The sequence below is a fragment of the Bubalus kerabau genome, chromosome 11 (genome assembly GCF_029407905.1).
Source record: "Bubalus kerabau isolate K-KA32 ecotype Philippines breed swamp buffalo chromosome 11, PCC_UOA_SB_1v2, whole genome shotgun sequence".
NCBI lineage: Eukaryota > Metazoa > Chordata > Mammalia > Artiodactyla > Bovidae > Bubalus > Bubalus kerabau.
The window spans coordinates 95,042,224-95,060,595 of NC_073634.1; the positions used below are offsets into that span (position 1 = coordinate 95,042,224).

The 18,372-nt window shown below is 39.3% G+C and overlaps 1 protein-coding gene across 1 annotated transcript; it reads right to left on the bottom strand.

Annotated features, from left to right (window-relative positions):
* Positions 1 to 1,647: 1,647 nt before the first annotated feature.
* Positions 1,648 to 18,372, bottom strand: LOC129623856 (N-acetyllactosaminide alpha-1,3-galactosyltransferase-like). The gene is made up of 5 exons (XM_055541762.1): positions 18,359 to 18,372; positions 16,632 to 16,664; positions 14,002 to 14,055; positions 6,706 to 6,846; positions 1,648 to 2,489 (listed from the first exon to the last, which is right to left on the bottom strand). The coding sequence occupies exons 1-5, from the start codon at positions 18,370 to 18,372 to the stop codon at positions 1,796 to 1,798; spliced, it is 936 nt and encodes a 311-aa protein (XP_055397737.1). The 3' UTR covers positions 1,648 to 1,795.

Below are 18,372 nucleotides of genomic sequence, written 5' to 3' on the forward strand. Positions count from 1 at the left end.
CCCAGGTCCAAACCACTCAGGTGACCAGGTGTTTGGCGAGCACAGTCGCTCTGACTTATCACCTCCCCCGTCCCTGCCGCTCAGTTTTCTGGGTGTACAACTGACGCACCTTCTCAGGGGATGTCAACCATCCAGAATCCCAAGAAGTCTTGGTTAGCAACGAAGCCTACATGCAGTGTGGTAGACGATGCCTCTCTGGGGCCATGATTGCCCCCTTCCGGCTTCGACTGCCCTCGCCTGCCTGTCTCTGGCAGGGGATGAGCTGGTTAGCAGCCGGCTAGCTCTGGTCAGTCCTTTGTTAGCTGTGAGTGGGCCTGGCAGTGTTTTAGTTTAGGGCTTTTCGCCCGGTAGCTATCCCATGGTCTGGTTTGTTAGTTAGTTCCCTCAGATTGCCCTCTGGGCATTCAGGCCCAGTCTGCACTCTAAGCCATGCAGCCCGCGCCTCCCTGCCCACCCCCACTTGCTAGTGGCGGAAGCAGGCATATGCGCTGCTTCTCCGCTGGGAGTTACCATTGGGCATGTAATCTGTGGGGCTTAATTATTTATTTATTTTTCCTCCCAGTTGTGTTGCCCTCTGAGGTTCCAAGGCTTGCCACAGACTCGCCAGTGAGAGTGTTTCCTGGTGTTTGGAAACTTCTTTTTTAAGACTCCCTTCCCTGAACAGATCTCCATCCCTACCTCTTTTGTCTCTTTTTTTATCTTTTATATTTTTTCCTACCTCCTTTTGAAGACAATGGGCTGCTTTACTGGGTGCCTGATGTCCTCTGCCAGCATTCAGAAGTTGTTTTGTGGAATTTACTCAGCGTTCAAATGTTCTTTTGATGAATTTGTGGGGGAGAAAGTGGTCTCCCCGTCCTAGTCCTCCGCCATCTTAGGACCGCCCCCCCAAGTGATAGATTTTCAAACGGAAAGTATAGGAAGAGTTTCAATTTTCTCTCTATATTTAAAATTTCCTTATTAGTTTTTACAACAGATAACTTTGTAGTTTGAAAACACATTTTGAACTTATGGCTGCAGGTGGGAAGGAAGGGCAGAAGGGATAGTTAGGGAATTTGGGATGAACATGTACACTCTGTTATATTAAACATAGATAACCAACAATGACCTACTGTACAGCACATGGAACTTTGCTCAATGTTATGTGGGAGCCTGGATGGGAGGGGAGTTTGGGAAAGAATGGATACATCTATTTGTATGACTGAGTCCCTTCACTGTTCACCTGAAACTATCACAACATTGTTAATAGGCTACACCCCAATACAAACTAAAAAGTTAAAAAGAAAAAAAAAAACCAGTTTTTGAATAACCCAGTTTTCTAAGTAACTGTCTGCCCATCTGATGGCAGCTTTAATGTCCTCAAAATTTTACATAGAGAGTAGATTAGTATAGTTGCACCGATTTCCCTTATCCATACCCCTAGATTATCCCTTTCCTTAAGCAATATAAGAAATATATATCTAGCTGGATCAGTGGAAATATTTCAGATTTTATTTTCTCCTGAAAGATTCTATTTTGTCCATTGTGATCCAAAAAAATACTTCCTCAAAATTCACACAAGATATGAGAACACTATATTTCCATCTGATGTCAATATATTCATTCTGTTACTGCTATATCCTATGTTATATGATTCAAAAAGAAAGGTGATGAAAAGTATGAATATAACTGTGTTGGTGAGTTTGTCATTCTATTAGTGATTATTTTTATGGTGCTAAAATTTGTCAAGTACTAATTTTTTAAAGACAAGACAAAATGATGCTTTTAAATTCAGCAACACAAAGGAAGGACTATAAAATTACACTGACTGTCTAAGAAAGTCATAATTTTTAATAGCCCAATAGATTTTGAAAGTGGTATGCTCAATTCTATTAGGACCAAAATGATCCCAGCAGTATTCTGGTGACAAGATTTTAGTGGGTTTATGGAGGAAAAAATACTTGTTCAAGTGACTTTCATCATGCCACACTGCCTCAATGTTATTTTTCTTGTCGTTCATGATTCCTCTGAAGCACTCCCTAGCAATATTGAGAACCTGAATGGGACTACCGCCAAATACAGCAGCATGGTAATAAAAGTCCCCCTTACCAATAGGTATATATGCTTCTGATAACTGACTCCTCTCATAAGGTAACTCTGTAAGACTTGCCTTATACCAATGAGCATGTAACTGACCTACTGACTCCCCCAGAGTCTCCAGTCCATATTTTTTTACAAAGATTTGATCCACATCCATGCAGAAGAGGAAGTCAACTTCATATTGGATGTGATCCACAACATGTTCACTGATGGTCTTCATGCGCATCATACTGATGTCTTGCCATCTCTTCTCTCGCTTTATTTCAAAAATTTTCAGCGTTCGGAGGGGAGACAGCTCTACCCAAGGCACCTTAGAGAAGTCATCTGTCAGGATGTAAATGATGACTTTCTGGTCAACCATAAAATATTTATCAGCTGATGTTATAAATGTGAGCAAATAACGGTCAATGTATCTGTGAAGTAAATAAGAAACAATTAAGTTCATCTTCTTGTATGTTAGTGAAACACATACTATTTAAATTACACTTACTGTAGTTTTATCAAAAAATGCTACTAAGGAACCAAACATTAGATATGCTTCTTGAGTTGTATTTAAGTAGTGTAAAAGTGAAATTGTCTGCCTTTCTTCTACCTGGTGAGGTTTTATGGATCATAGGAGAAAAGAGGAATTTCTCATGGGAGGGAATGAAACTTGGTGAGATCAGAAAACTGAACCGTGCCCAGCACAAAACAAAAGCCTGAATTTTCAGGGTTATCAGAGCAGCTGGGACTTGCTTTAGAGGTTGTAGGCAGGAAAGGTCATAGGTCATTTCAAGAGCAGTTATTGATGCCTGTGGCTTACTTAGAGTAGTTAGTTTTGCATATAAAGTCAGAGGTGACATGCTTTGTGTCCACTGTCAGCACTGGGTTTATTATTTTGCCCTATGCCCTTTAATATGGTGCTAAGATTGCTGGACTGAAGGCAAACTTTCTCATTTCCAATCTCTCTGGCCAGTTAAGGATTTTTATAGTAATAAATAGCCTCAGGTAAATTCAAAAAAGAAAAGGTAATATATGTGACTTGTTCAAATGATGCTTACATGATCATTAGAAATAAGTTCTGGATATTGGTCAGAGTCTTAAGAAATACAACAGATGGAGTCAGGAGAAAACTCTAGTTTGGAGTATCTAAAATTATTAGGTACATTATGAAAAAATATCACTTAAAATATTATATTGAGCTGGAAGCTAGCAACTCAAATCCAAAGTCCATATTTATCCATATTTCTTTTATGGTTAGTGCTTTTGTGTCATACTTCAGGAATCTTTGCCCCCTCAAAGTAGTGAAAATACTCTCCTATATGCTTTTCTAGTAGCTTTATTGTTTTATCTTTCATATTTAAGCCTATTATCGATTTGAGTTAAATTTTGTGTATGATGTGGTATGGGGCTGTTTTGTGTCAGTCTCCACCTATTGATAGTGATGTTATCGGCTAGGAGTGCCTAGGGGCACTCACTGGAGTCCCTACTACTTGTGGTAAGACATCCCTACTTCCCACCAGACATCACCAGAGCCTACATTATGGCTGGACCAGTCTTTGTCATTCTTATTATAATCTCAAGGAGCACCTCAGCAACAACCATAGGGAACTTTGAGAAAATAAGCTTTATTAATCACAAATCCTAGAGGATACGTGGCATGCCTGGGGCCACACAGTGAGGTCACAAGTTAGAGGTGGTGGGAGAGAGAGAAAGAGAGAGGAACACAAAGGACCTAGGGTTCTGCCTTTACTGGGTTGAGGGTGGGGTGCCTAGGGTTTTGCAAGTTCACTCTATTGACAAGTTTTAAACGTAAAAGCAGAAGTTAAAGCAAGGGAGGGGGGAAAACGGGGTCATGCAAGTGGTCATTTATGTAGATCAGATCACTCAGGACTTTCTAAAAGGAAGATTTCGTGGCTCTTTATCTAGTTGTTTAGCTAGTAAGCAATATTTTTATTTGAGATGGATGTCTTTAAAGTGGATATCTCAGGGGATTCCCTGGTGGTCCAGTGGTAACGACTCTGCCCTTTTATGGCACAGGGCCCAAGTTTTCTCCCTGGTCAGGGAACTAAGATCCCACAAGCTGTACAATGTGGCCAATGAATAAATAAATAAAATGGATGTCTCAGCAATCAATCAAAAGCTTAATATCAGGCATTTACAATTAAAAAAAAAAACTTACTGTCACTACAATGGCAAACATTTTTCCCCCAATTTTTAAAATGTTTGCTATGTTGGAATGCTATTAGACTTACTACACTGGATCTTAGCAAGGCCTGCTTCCCAGTTGGTGCTAGTGGTAAAGAACCTGCCTGCCAGTACAGGAGACTTAAGAGATGTTGGTTCAGTCCCTAGATTGGGAAGATCCCCCGGAGAAAGAAATGGCAACCCACTCCAGTATTCTTGCCTGGAAAATCCCATGGACAGAGGAGCCTGGCAGGCTACAGTCCATAGGGTCGCAAAGAGTCAGACACAACTGAAGCTTAGCATAGCATTAGATTTACAGAAAATTTGCAGATATATTACAGAGTTCCCACATATGCTCTACCCACCTTCCCCTAATAGTAATATATTATATAACCATAGTACATTTGTCAAAACTAGGAAATTATCAGTGGTAAAATCCTATTAGCTAAACCACAGATTTTATGTGATTTTCATCAGCTTCTTCCCTAATGACCTTTTCAGTTTCCAGGATCCAATCCAGAACACACGCTGCATTCAGTCACTAGTCTCTTCTAGTATCCCTAGTCTCTTCCACTCTGTCAATTTCTCTTCTTTTTGGTCATGACTCTGACCATGTATTTTGTAAAATGGCCTTCAGTTTGTGTTTCTCTGATTTTTTTCTTAGGTGAAGTTAATTTTAAGCAGTCACACTTATCAGTATTTTCCTTTATGATTAGTAGTTTCCATGTCTTGATTAATAAATCCTTTTCTATCTTGAGTTCATGAGATATAGTTTTTCTTTTAACTATTGGTCTTCAAACTACCTAGTAATTGATGTTTGTATGTTTGTACATGATATGCTATAGAGGTACAATTTCAGGTTTCCTGTGTTGACATTTTCTCCAACATCATTTATGGAAGTCTTTCCCTACAGGTCTACAGTGCTATTGTCAATAAATAGAAAGTCTTTAAAATTTGCATGGCATTTTTCCATTTTATTTTATTGGTTTAAATGTTCATTCCTGTAGCAGATATTCATGTTGAATATTTCCATATAGATACTTTAAATCTATCTTCCTAGTTTCAGTCCAACCTATACTCCTAATTTCAGAGGAAATTGATGCTATTTATTCCTGAGCTTTCAGAGGTTCTTTAAAACAGAGTGAGGGTTTCATGGTGAGGTTACTGAGGCTGTGGTTTCAGTGCCCCTTCCCTTATACAGTACCCTTCCAAGACCCTGTATTCTATTCAGGAGGGTGAAGGAAGGAACCAGAAACTCCATCTGTGTCCTGAAGGTAGAAGCACTGCCCCGGAATGGGGTCACTCCCCAGGATCTTGTTACAGATGCTGGGGCAGCAACTTGAAGAGACCACAGTGAGTCTCGGGAGGAGGTCATGGGAAACTTCTTCAGTAAGGAGTCTTCCCTTCCTCCTCCCTTTCTTCCTCTTTCTGTGTTCTTTTATTTGGCAAAACTAATACAATTATGTAAAGTTTAAAAAATAAAATAAAAATTTAAAAAAAACAATAAATTACTATCAATATTTAATAGCAAGTTGCTATAAAGCTGATAACTTTATCATTTTAATGAGTGATAAGTATTGTTCAACTTAATACTTTTTTTGTAATCTTTTTGGTATGATTTTGATATCAAGGCAGAATTTGCTTCATAAAATGATTTGGGATGTGTTCCTGTCTAGTCTCTTTTCTGAAAAAGATTGTGTAGAATTTATGTTAATTTTTCTTTAAGTATTCGGTAGAATTTTCTGATGCAACTATCTGCGCCTGAGGACTTTGAAAGTGAAAGTACTTTCTTTGTGACCCCATGGACTATATATAGTCCATGGAGTTCTCCAGGCCAGAATACTGGAGTGGGTAGCTGTTCCCTTCTCGAAGGGACTGTCCCAACCCAGGGATCAAACCCAGGTCCCCTGCATTGCAAGCAGATTCTTTACTAGCTGAGCCACCAGGGAAGCCCCTTTGGGAGTTTTTAAAATTATGAATTCTATTTCCTCAATAGATATAGGGTTATTCAAATGATCTGTTTCATGTTGGGTGAATTGTTGTTGTTTGTGCTTTTTAAGGTCCATGTCCTCTAAGTTGTCAGATATGTAGAGAATGTTATAGTGGTTCCTGATTATCCTTTTAAAGTCTACAAGGTCTGAGATGATATATCCTGTTTCTTTCCTGACATTTGTAATTTGCATTAATTTTTTTTTTCTTGGCTAGTCTTCCTGAGAGATTATGGATTTTATTGGGTTTTTTTTTCCCCCAAAGAACCACATTTTTGTTTCATTGATTTTTCTCTAAGACTTTTCTGCTTTCAATTTCATGGATTTCTGCTCTCACCTTTATTACTTCCTTATTTCTGCTTTCTTTGGGGTTTTTTTTTTTCTACTTTTTCTAAATTCTTGAAGTAGATTATTGATAATCTCCCATTTTCTAAAATAAAACACTTGAATATAAAGGTCATTCAGCAATACCTACCTTCCCACAGCAAACACAGTTAACCCCACAGTAATTTTATGATTTGCGTAATAATTTTCCAGCACTACTTCATCATAAGTGCCATGCCACACAACCGGAGCTGCCCAGCTGGTAGTTGTTATGTTTGAGTGATTTATGGCACTGTAAGGAAGATATAAGAATTATGAGCAAAATACTTTTAATAAAATTGTAGTAGATATTGCTAATGTATGAAGCCTATGTCTGATTGCAGTATTTCCTTATTTCTAACCCAGAGCCTTGATGGCATGATAAACTGAAGAAATAGTTTATCAGAAATGGCTCAGTTCAGTTCAGTCACTCAGTCGTGTCCAACTCTTTGCAACCCCATGAACCACAGCACACCAGGCCTCCCTGTCCATCACCAACTCCCGGAGTTCACCCAAACTCATGTCCATTGAGTCAGTGATGCTATCCAACCATATTATCCTCTGTCATCCCCTTCCCCTTCTGCCCTCAGTCTTTTCCAGCATCAGGGTCTTTTCAAATGAGTCAGCTCTTTGCATCAGGCAGCCAAAGTATTGGAGTTTCAACTTCAACATCAGTCCTTCCAATGAACACCCAGGACTGATCTCCTTTAGGATGGACTGGTTGGATCTCCGTGCAGTCCAAGGGACTCTCAAGAGTTTTCTCCAACACCACAGTTCAAAAGCATCAGTTCTTCGGTGCTCAGCTTTCTTCACAGTCCAACTCTCACATCCATACATGACTACTGGAAAAACCATAGCCTTGACTAGACGGACCTATGTTGACAAAGTAATGTCTCTGCTTTTTAATATGCTGTCTAAGTTGGTCATAACTTTCCTTCCAAGGGGTAAGCATCTTCTAATTTCATGGCTGCATCATTAGGGTGAGATCATTACAAAAGTACATGGACTGATTATATTATTGTTCCAAGATCTTTGAGGATGCATAGTTGAAATGTCACCCAAAGTCCAAAGTAACAATTTCTCTTACAGTTGGACAAGATCTACCATCTTAAGCTATGGACACTGATTCTTTTCAGAAGCAATATTTTAAAAAACGAACTTCCCTGTTTTCATAATCTGAAATGCTGCCAGTGTTAACATTGCTGCATACTGTCAGAATCAACTTTGTCAGAACTTTGGAAGATAGCCAAAGATTTAGAGCAACCAAGCAAAAGTTATCTCAAAAAGAAAAAAAAAAAGACTCAATATGGTAGGACTAGAAAACCTTTGAGGTATTCTAACCCAGCCTTGCACCAACGCTCTTCCTAGTATAACAGTGGCATTGAAAAGACAAAACCATGTTATGTTCTCAGTGTGGGTATCTGACTCAGAGGGTAGAAGAGAGAATCTAATTCCCAGCGATTGTGTTTATCTTTTTAAGCTACCTGAGAGTTCCTGGAAGGATTGACTTATAGTGCTTTTTTTCTTGTACTTAACATTCTCTAAGAATTGATTGGGAGGGTATTCCTTGAAAAAAAGTTGTAAAAGAACAAGCCCCTTTTACCCGAGTCAAAAGATTTCAGTTAAACACTATATATGCTGAAAGCCTGGGGAGGAAACATTTGAAAGACAGTTCTTTGGGAAGTAAGGGCTTTGACAAGATCCCATGGGTCAATCAGACACACACTGAACAAGGAACTGAGAAATCCATGCACGTGTTCAGGGCAGAATGAATGTTCAGAAAAGACCTGTGAAGATCCTAGGCTTTCACCTCTGACTGATATGTAGGCTCAGGGCACACAAGAAGTGAAAGCTAAGGCAGAGTTATAAGCAACTGGGCTGTGTTGAAAAGGGGCCCAAACACAGAGCCAGTCTTTAAAGAATGTAAGCATCTTCTTCTCTTTGTTTTGTTTTCCTTTCTTTTCTTCTTCTTCTTCTCCTTCTCCTCCTCCTCCTTCATTTCCTTTTCCTCCTCCTTCTGCCCTCTAACATCTCTATCTCTCAGGTTTTAGGCACTTTAAGGAAATCTCTGTCAAACAACTCGCTGGCTACAACTTAAGAGTAGCTCAGAGACTTCTGAGACCAAACAGGACAAAGAATACAGTCTTTAAAAAAATAGTTTAGAAAAGCCACTAAACAAACAACCATAAAAAAAGAAAGATCTCATGTTAATAACCTCAGCTTCCACCTTAAGGGGAAAGGGGGGAAAACTAGAAAAAAAGGGGAAAAAAAAACAAAAAAAAACCAATAGCAAATAAGAACAACAAACTCTGAGGAGGCAAAAGTATCTGATTTTCAGAGAAACTATAATACTCAAAATGTCTAGTTTTTAACCAAAATTTAAGAGTTATCCAAATAAAGAAGAATATACAGCCCATTCACAGGAAAACAAATAAATGAGAACTGTCCAGACATTGAGTTTTTCTAAAAAGACTTTAAATCAACCATTTAAAATATGCTTAAAGTGCTAAAGGAAGCCATGGACAAAGAACTAAAGGAAACCAGAAGAACATTGTCTTAACAAATAGAGAATATTAATAAAGATACAAATTATAAAAACAAATGAAATAGAAATACTGAAGTTGAGACGTGTATAGCTGAAAGGAAAAAATTCACTTTAGGATGTCAACAGAAGATTTGAGCAGGCAAAAGAATGAATCAGACGCACACAGAACAATTTATCCAACAACAGAATACATGTCCTTCTCAAATACACATGGAATATTCTCCAGGATAAATCTCACATTAGAACATAAGACAAATCTCAATAACCTTAAAGTGACTGGAAACATACAAACTATCTTTTACAATGATAATGGAATGAAATTAGAAATCAGTAACAGAAATGAGTCTAGAACATTCATAAACACCTGGAAATTAAACCACCCACCTAGACAACCAATGTGCCAAAGGAAAAAATCATAAGGGAAAAAAACAAAAACAAAAAACTCCAAAATCATGAGGAAATTAGAAAATAAATTGAGATCAATAAAAATGAAGATGCAACATGCTAAAACTTATGGGAGACAGTGAAAATCAGTACTCAGAAGGAAATGTATAGCTGTAAACATCCATGTTTTAAAAAAGAAAGATCTCATATTAATAACCTCACATTCTACCTTAAGGGGAAAAAACAGGAAAACTGGAAAAAAGAGGGAAAAACAAAGCCAACAGAAAGAAGAAATAATAAAGACTGGAGCAGAGAGAACTGAATAGAGAAAAAAATGATGGAATGAAACCAAAAGCCAATTCTTTGCAAAGATAAATGAAATCGGCATACCTTTAATTAAACTGACCAGGAAAAAATCAGAGATGACTTAAATTATTCAAATCAAGAACGGAAATGGGGACATTATTATAGACCTTATAGATGAAATGGATAAATTTCTAGAAACACACAAACTACTAAAACTGGTTCAAGAAGAACTAGAAAAACTTATAGACCTATAACAAGTAAAGGTAATTGAAAATCTGCTAACAAAGAAACCCCAGGATCAGATGGTTTAACTGCTGAATTCTACCAAACACTTAAAGAATTAACACCAATTAGATTCTCAAAGTCTTCCAAAGAAATAGAACTTTCTAACTCATTCTATAAGGCCAATATTACTTTGATGCCAAAGCCAGACAAAGACATCACAAGATCAACATCATTAGTCATTAGAGAAATGTAAATCGGAACTATAATAAAATATTCCACACACACTAGAATGGCCCTAACATAAGCAAAAACAAACACACACACCCAGAAAAACAAAAAATAGCAAGTGTTGGAAAGGATGTAGAGAAATTGAAACACTCATACATTGTTGATGGGAACATAAAATGATGTAACCATATGGAAAAGAGTTTGGTGGTTTCTCAAAAAGTTTAACTTAGGATTACCATATACCCAGTAAACCCACTTATAGATATATACCCAAGGGAACTGAAAGTATGATTTCAAATTAAAACTTGTACATGAATGTTTATAGCACCATTACTTATAATAGCCCCAAAGTGGAAACAACCTAATATCCATTTACTGGTGAATGGATGTATGGTATATCCATACCATGGAATATTATTCAGCTATGAAAAGGAATGAAATACTGATAGATGGTACAATATAGATGAATCTTGAAAACATGCAAAGTGAAAGAAGTCAGACATTAAAAAAAATAACAAAACATACTATGCTCCCTTCATAGGAAATGTCCAGAATAGGCAAGTCCAGAGAGATGGAAAGCAGATTAGTGTTTGTCAAGGAGCGGGGAATGAGAAGTTACTTCTTAATGGGCAGAGATTCTTTTTTGCTATGATGAAGATATTCTGGAATTTGATAGCTAGAGATATACATTTTTAAAAGACTTATTTACTTAAATTTTTGGTTGTGTTAGGTCGTGGTTGCTGCACAGGGTTTTCTCTAGTTATGGTGAGCAGGGGCTACTCTTCATTGTAGCACACGGCCTTCTCATTGAAGTGGCTTCCCTTGCTGTGGAGCACAGGCTCTAGGCTCTGCGGGCTTCAGAAGTTGCAGCATGTGGGCTCAGTAGTTATGGCCCACGGGCTTGGCTGCTCTGCAGCATGTGGAGTCTTTGTGCACCAGGGATTAAACAAGTTCCCTTGCATTGCAAGACATATTCTTAACTACTGGACCACCGGGAAAGCCCCAAATTGTACATTTTTAAACAATTAAAATGGTGAATTTTATATTATGTATATTCAAATCTATAAGAAAAAGACAATCCATTGTGTGTGATAAAGAGAAGAGCTATAAACAGGCAGTTTACAAAAGTGAACGTCCAAGTGGCCAATATTCATATGAAAATGTGTTCGGCTTTAATGATCATCAATGAAAAAAAATGAAAAATGCAATAGGAGTTGACATGCAGCAAGAGAAAGATTCTATTAGCTGTTTCAGAGCTTGTTATGGACCGAATGTCTCCTCCAGATTCATGGGTTGAAGGTGTAACCCCAGTCTGAATATTTGGAAATAGGGCCTTTAGAGAGGTAATTAAGGTTAAACGGGACTTCTCCGGTGGCTCAGATGGTAAAGAGCCTGCCTACAATGCAAGAGGCCCGGGTTTGATACCTGGGTCGGAAAGATCCCCTGGAGAAGAGAATGACAACCCACTCCAGTATTCTTGCCTGGAGAATTCCATGTGTAGAGGAGCCTGATGGGCTACAGTCCATGGAATTGCAAAGAGTCAGACACGACTGAGCAACTAACAGGTTAAGGTTAAATGAGGTCATAAGGACAGGGCCAAAGCCAAAAGGGCTGGTGTCCTTTTAAGAAGAGTAAGAGACACCAGGGATGTGTACACAGAGAAAAAGCCCTGTGAGGACACAGCAAGGAGACAGGCAGCTGCAAGTCAAGAAGAGAAACCTCAAAAGAAACCAAACTTGCCAACACCTTGATCTTCTATTTCCAGCCTTCTGAAATGGGAGAAAATAAATCTCTGCTGTTTAAACACCGACCCCCGCCCCCGCCAAAAAAAAAGGAATGGCGATCGAAACTTAAAAGTAGCCAGTTGTAGAATGGACTGGTTGTAACCAGTCCATTCTAAAGGAGATCAGCCCTGGGATTTCTTTGGAAGGAATGATGCTAAAGCTGAAACTCCAGTACTTTGGCCACCTCATGCGAAGAGTTGACTCATTGGAAAAGACTCTGATGCTGGGAGGGATTGGGGGCAGGAGGAGAAGGGGACGACAGAGGATGAGATGGCTGGATGGCATCCCCGACTTGATGGACAAGAGTTTGAGTGAACTCTGGGAGTTGGTGATGGACAGGGAGGCCTGGCGTGCTGCAATTCATGGGGTCACAAAGAGTTGGACATGACTGAGCGACTGAACTGAACTGAACTGATTTGGAATCTACTTAAATGATTTTATGGTTTTGTCCTTTTTTCACCTGTTGTGATTGATCAGTACCTTGAATTATGAGGCTATAACTTACCTGTCTTATTAGGGGGATGCTGTATCAGTTATTAAGCTATTGTCTTTCATAGTTAAACCCACCACAGTATACCCTGCTTTATTATTTTGAGCTGGGACACTGCAAATCACATTTCTCCTTTGCCAATGGGCACCCTGTTAGGCTGTACTAATAGAGGACATTGGAGGAAAATTACAAGATTGGAGGAAGAAGAAACTTGCTCTTTTCTGTTTCTTGTGGGCTTCTTGTCTGCATCCTCTTCCTGCAAGTCCCATTCCAGCAATGCATCTTTACCACAGCAATAGCAGTTCTTTTCCTGAGCAATTGAATCCAACTTTCAGTGTTTGCAACATGTGCAAAACCAGTCTCGCCGTGCTCCTCCTTAGAAGGGCTAGTTCTCTGCCCCAAGAGCCTTCCCTGGAGCTCAGAGGCACCCGCACCAGGTGAGCAGCAACGGAGTTTAAGCCCTGTGAGATTTGTCTTTAAGTTTTTAAGGTGTAATAATTCCAGTCCCTTCCTTTTGTTTCTTCAGAACCAGGGAAAATAATTACTTCCTATAGCTATTCCCTCTATGACACCTTAGAGTTGCATTTTCAGTTTTTCAGGTTACCTAGTTAATGACTTTATGGCTGTCCATGGGTGCTAAGTTGTTTTAGAAATGTCTGACTCTTTGCGACTCCATGGACTGTAGCCTTCCAGGCTCCTCTGTTCATGGGATTCTCCAGGCAAGAATACTGGAGTGTCATGCCCTCCTTCAGGGGATCTTCCCAACCCAGGGATCGAACTGACATCTCTGAGATCTCCTGCATTGGCAGTTCTTCCACTAGCATCACCTGGGAAGCCCCTTAATGACTATATGGTAATCAGCAATTCTTTATACTAAAATCTCTGTTTAAATAGCTGGTATGCTTTGCATGATCTGATTAGATCTGACAAATGTAGTGATATTATGGGAGGATGCGTCATGGATCATTATCCAATAACTGGATGTCTCCTTTCAAAGTTTTAATTAAGAAAGGTCCTCAGATCTACAGCATCAAGGTGAAAGACAGGTGCATAGAGTAAGAAGATGGAGGCAGAGAGGCCAGAAGAAAGCTGTTGTATTAAAGCAGGAAGTGCACAGACAGCCCGCCCACCTGACTTGGGCTTTGGTTCTCCCATTGGTGAAATGAGAAACAACCAACCGATCTCAAGTGTACCCTTACATTTGTGACTCTCCGTCATTCTAGGATCCTTTGTGTTTCTGTCATCTAAATTCTCACTCACAGAGGACATAGGTCCTAATGCCCATTTCCAGTTGGTCTCGGCCACTGCTTATTTTTTTAAATAACCATCAAAGATCCATGTGCTCGCCAACATTTGGAATACCAGTCACAGTATTGTTGCCATCTGTTAATTTCTATTGAGCAGTCTATGGATTAATCTCACACGTATTAGATTTGGAATTCTTACTTGGGAAAAAACCAGTCTGATAGCTTTAATTCTTCTGTTTGAGTATTCACAGACCTATTAGGAAAAATAATGCAAAGAGTCACATAATATGTATAGAGTTTGAGATGTATTATCAGATGTAAAATTCAAAATAAGCATGAAGCAGAAAATTAATAATGAACTTTGATGGTTGTGGCATGGAAAAATCATGATTTCCACCCTGAGAGTAATTCTCTGTGCTTTCCAGGAGTCTATCTGTTCCCACAGTTCTCATTCTAATCTTCTAATTCACAGAGAAAATGGCAGTCATCAGATGGAAGCTCCCTCAACTTTCTGCAACCTCATCCCCAAATTTACCTGTAGTGACTTCTACCACAATTAAAATATATTCCTATTTTCTACCTAAGGTTAGCCTTAAATATCCTATCTGCTCAGAAGCCCTGATGTGATCATTATTCTCAGAAGGATTTTTATGTTCTCTGTTTGCTCAACTGACAATCTTCCGGGCATTTTTCTGTGGCTTCGAGTTCTTATATATAATGATACTTCTCCCATAAATTTAAGACTAAGTATACCCAACTGTGTTCTGAAGTCTTCTACTTGAATTTGCACAGATGCTACCAAAGGAAGACGTTTAAAGTCATAATCTTTTCCCCAAAGTAGGTCCTCTTCGTATGTTGCCTTAACTCACTGAATCTGCTTGGATTTGCATGGCAGAAACATGAAAGTCATTCTCCACTCAGAGCCCTTCTGAATCCCAACATCAAACCCACCATTAAACCCTGATGGTTTTACCCACAAAACATCTCAAATCCATCCCTTATCTCCATTCCCTGCTAGCACACGACTTCAGGTCAGCATCATTCCTTGTCTGGGCTGCTACCAAAGCCTCCTCATTGGCCTCACTGTTCACTTTTTAAAAGTTGATGTACCTTTGAAAAGGTGCACAAATGTAAAGAGCACAATATAATGAACCTTCCTTCATATTTCTATCCATGTAATTAGCAATGTGCTGCCCTCTGCTTATCCCTGCATTTTCCCTTTTCAACTGATTCACGCTCCATTTCCACTCTGCTTCCAATAACATGTTTCTGAAACTCCAATGTTACCAATCATTATTCTATTTAACAATGTCCAGTGGCCTCCCACTGTCCTAAGGATCATGTCCATATTCCTTATAGAGCCACGATACTCTGCATGATCTGACCTTTCACACTGTTCACCCACCTCTCCTACCTAGCCCCACATCGACAGTTTTTCAGACTCACTGACCTTTTGTTAGTCCCTGAAACATGTCACAGGTTCCACCAGCTAATTCCCACATAGCATTTAGGTCTCATTTAAATATCCCTTCTTAAGGGTAGTATTCCCTAATCTGCCAGATACATTTAGATTTCTTTCATTAATACTTATTGAATACTTTCCTAAGTATTATCTAATTCAATCCACTCCTAAGAAATAAACTGAAGCACAGCTTTTATTATCTTGTCCATAGTCACATAGTAGGTGAAAAGACCAGCAATTGTTCCTAAGCCCTTGCTTTTCCTCTTTCATAAAAGCTCTATGGCACTCTTGCTAAGACACCCTGGGAGAGCTGATTCTGGGCTGAGATAAGGGGATTAGGCAGCTGTGGAGCTGAGTCATATGTCATGAGATTGTCTTTGTGCCTATGTACACAGATGGGCGTAACTGCAACGTTGGAATGTGGCTGAGATGTGACATTCTACCAGGCACCGCTTCCATCAATAACAATGCCTTGGATGATAAGTATTACTATGCTACAGCTGTAGACTCCTGATGCTAAGGAGAGCCAATATTAATAACAGGATGATTGTTAGGTTGTATTGCACTGAATACATTTTGGCAGAAAGCATTTTAATCCACTCTTTCTCCCAGCATCTGCTGTAGCAGGCTTTCCTTGAATGTTCCCACCTTTGCTGGGATTTTCCTGCTTTTTTCAGGAGATGGAGAGTTCCAATGCCCTGCTAGTCATGAGAAAACATACTCTGCCTGGTACATGAAAACCTTCTTTATAATTTTCACATATAGCACAGCTCACCCAAGTATATGGAGTTTTGGTCTTAGTGGGGATGTTGCAATCATGAAACCATGAGAGAGACAAGGACCCTGAAGACAGCAAGTAACACAAAGGAAAGTTGCTTTCACTTCACTGTGTGTGTTCCCGTAAGCACAGGGAGAAGTAAAGGAACATCTTATGATATTGAATCTTGGACAAACTTTGAGGAAGCTTCTCTCTGCACACACTCTGATGGCATGATTTTTCGGGTGGTATGTGATTAATAACTGGGAGTCTTTTAGCCAATACTCAACTCCCATGTGTTTCCCCAGAGCTTTAAAAGATCCAGGGTTCCTGTTGGCTAGCTTCTGGATTCTGGCTTCTATAACACACTTCCTTTAACCAGGTCTCACTCCTCTATCAGAGATAGCACCCTGCCAGTCTGCTCTTTCTTTGACTACTGGTACTCCGACCTTAAACAAATATCTCCACTTGTAAATACCTTAATTTGTAAAATTGCTTTGGTTTGCCCTGCCTATTGGTTTACCCTGCCAAGGACTTGCAGATAGTCCATTGCCCTCCAACTACTTTAGTCTTCAAAGAAGTCATAGCCTATTTGTAGATAAAGACTTACCAGCACTGATACATCCTCTGTAATTTCTTTGTGCTTAGAATAAATGAAAAGCATTGTATTAATTTCAAACTTATATAAAGGGTTTCCACATTTAATATAACTAGAGTTATTTCCCTGGGACTCCCCTGGTGGCTCAGTGGTAAAGGATCTACCTGCAATGCAGGAGACGTAGGTTCAGTCCCTGGGTTGGGAAGATTCCCTGGAGGAGAGAATGGCTACCCACTCCAGTATTCTTGTCTGGAGAATGCCATGGACAGAGAAGCCTGGCGGGCTATAGTCCATGGGGTTGCAAAGTGTAGGACATGACTGAAGCAACTTAGCCAGCAGACAGAGCTCAGTTCAGTTCAGTCGCTCAGTAGTGTCCGAGTCTTTGTGACCCCATGAACCACAGCACGCTAGGCCTCCCTGTCCATCACCAACTCCCGGAGTTCACCCAAACTCATGTCCATTGAGTCGGTGATGCCATCCAACAGTCTCATCCTCTGTCATCCCCTTCTTCTTCTGCCCTCATTCTTTCCTAGCATCAGGGTCTTTTCAAATGAGTCAGCTCTTCTCATCAGGTGGCCAAAGTATTGGCGTTTTCAGCTTCAACATCAGTCCTACCAATGAACACCCAGGACTTATATCCCTATAAACCCATTCATTTTATTACCAATTTTGTTATCTAATATTACCAAATATTTAATGAACATTTAATGTTATATATGAAATATTTGCATGCCCCTCAAATTTGTATGTTGAAGTCCTAACTCCTAAGGTGATGGCATTAGGAGGTAGGGCCTTTGGGAGGTGATTAGATCATGAGGATGGAGCCCTCATGAATGTGATTGATGTCCTTGGGAAAGAGACCCCATGGCAGAGACTTTTCTGCTACTGAAGGACACATTGGGAAGATGGCTGTGTATGAACTAGAAAATGTATCCTCAACAGACACCAGATCGGTTGGTGCCTTGATCCTGGACTTCTCAGCCTCCAGAACTGTGAGAAATTTCTGTAGTTCATAAGCCAACCAGTCTATGGAATTTTGTTAAAGTAGCTTAAATAGACTAAGACACACACTAGGTGCCAAATACATTGTTGGTTTTAGAGATACAGTAATAAACATGATCAAAATCATTACAACTATGACTGCATGCTACATCGGAAAAAAACAAAGTAATTATTTGAGATATAAATGACAGAGAAGCTTGCTTAATAACATTTAAACAATGACATTTGTGGGAATTTCCTGATGGTCCAAAGGTTAGGACTCTTCTTTCACTGCCAAAAGCCATGCAGCACAGCCAAAGAAACCAAGCAAAAGAAAAAATGAAATGTCCTAATTTCCAATGAAATCTCTCTACTTGCTCAAATACGTGGAGGGCAAATACCACACTTAATGTGTGAAGTCACCAATATTAGGAACTCTTTTTTTAATGCCACTCATGTAAAAATGGCCAGTTTACAACATGTGCTAACATTACACTGTCATTAATTCCATGGTAACTCTCTTGGTAGCTTAACATTGCTTCTCCATGCACATATGGACCTACAGAAATTACATTACCTTTGATCACATTAGAAACAAAGAACTTTTATGCTGAAGACTATGTTTATGCTAATATATTTGGATATAATTGGGTATATTTGGATGATGATTCATTCAGGGGGAGAATTTATCACCTTTCTGAATACACTAGATCCTTTACCAACATGAGATAAAATATCATTAAGTTTTTTAAAGTTACCTGAAATGACACAT

Excerpts from the sequence above, each read along its gene's own strand:
- LOC129623856 (XM_055541762.1), bottom strand. Across the intron at positions 14,056-16,631 it reads CAGAGGATGTATCAGTGCTG|GTCTGTGAATACTCAAACAG; the intron begins GTAAGTCTTTAT and ends TTTTCCTAATAG. Across the intron at positions 6,847-14,001 it reads TCAGACTGGTTTTTTCCCAA|TGCCATAAATCACTCAAACA; the intron begins GTAAGAATTCCA and ends TCTTCCTTACAG.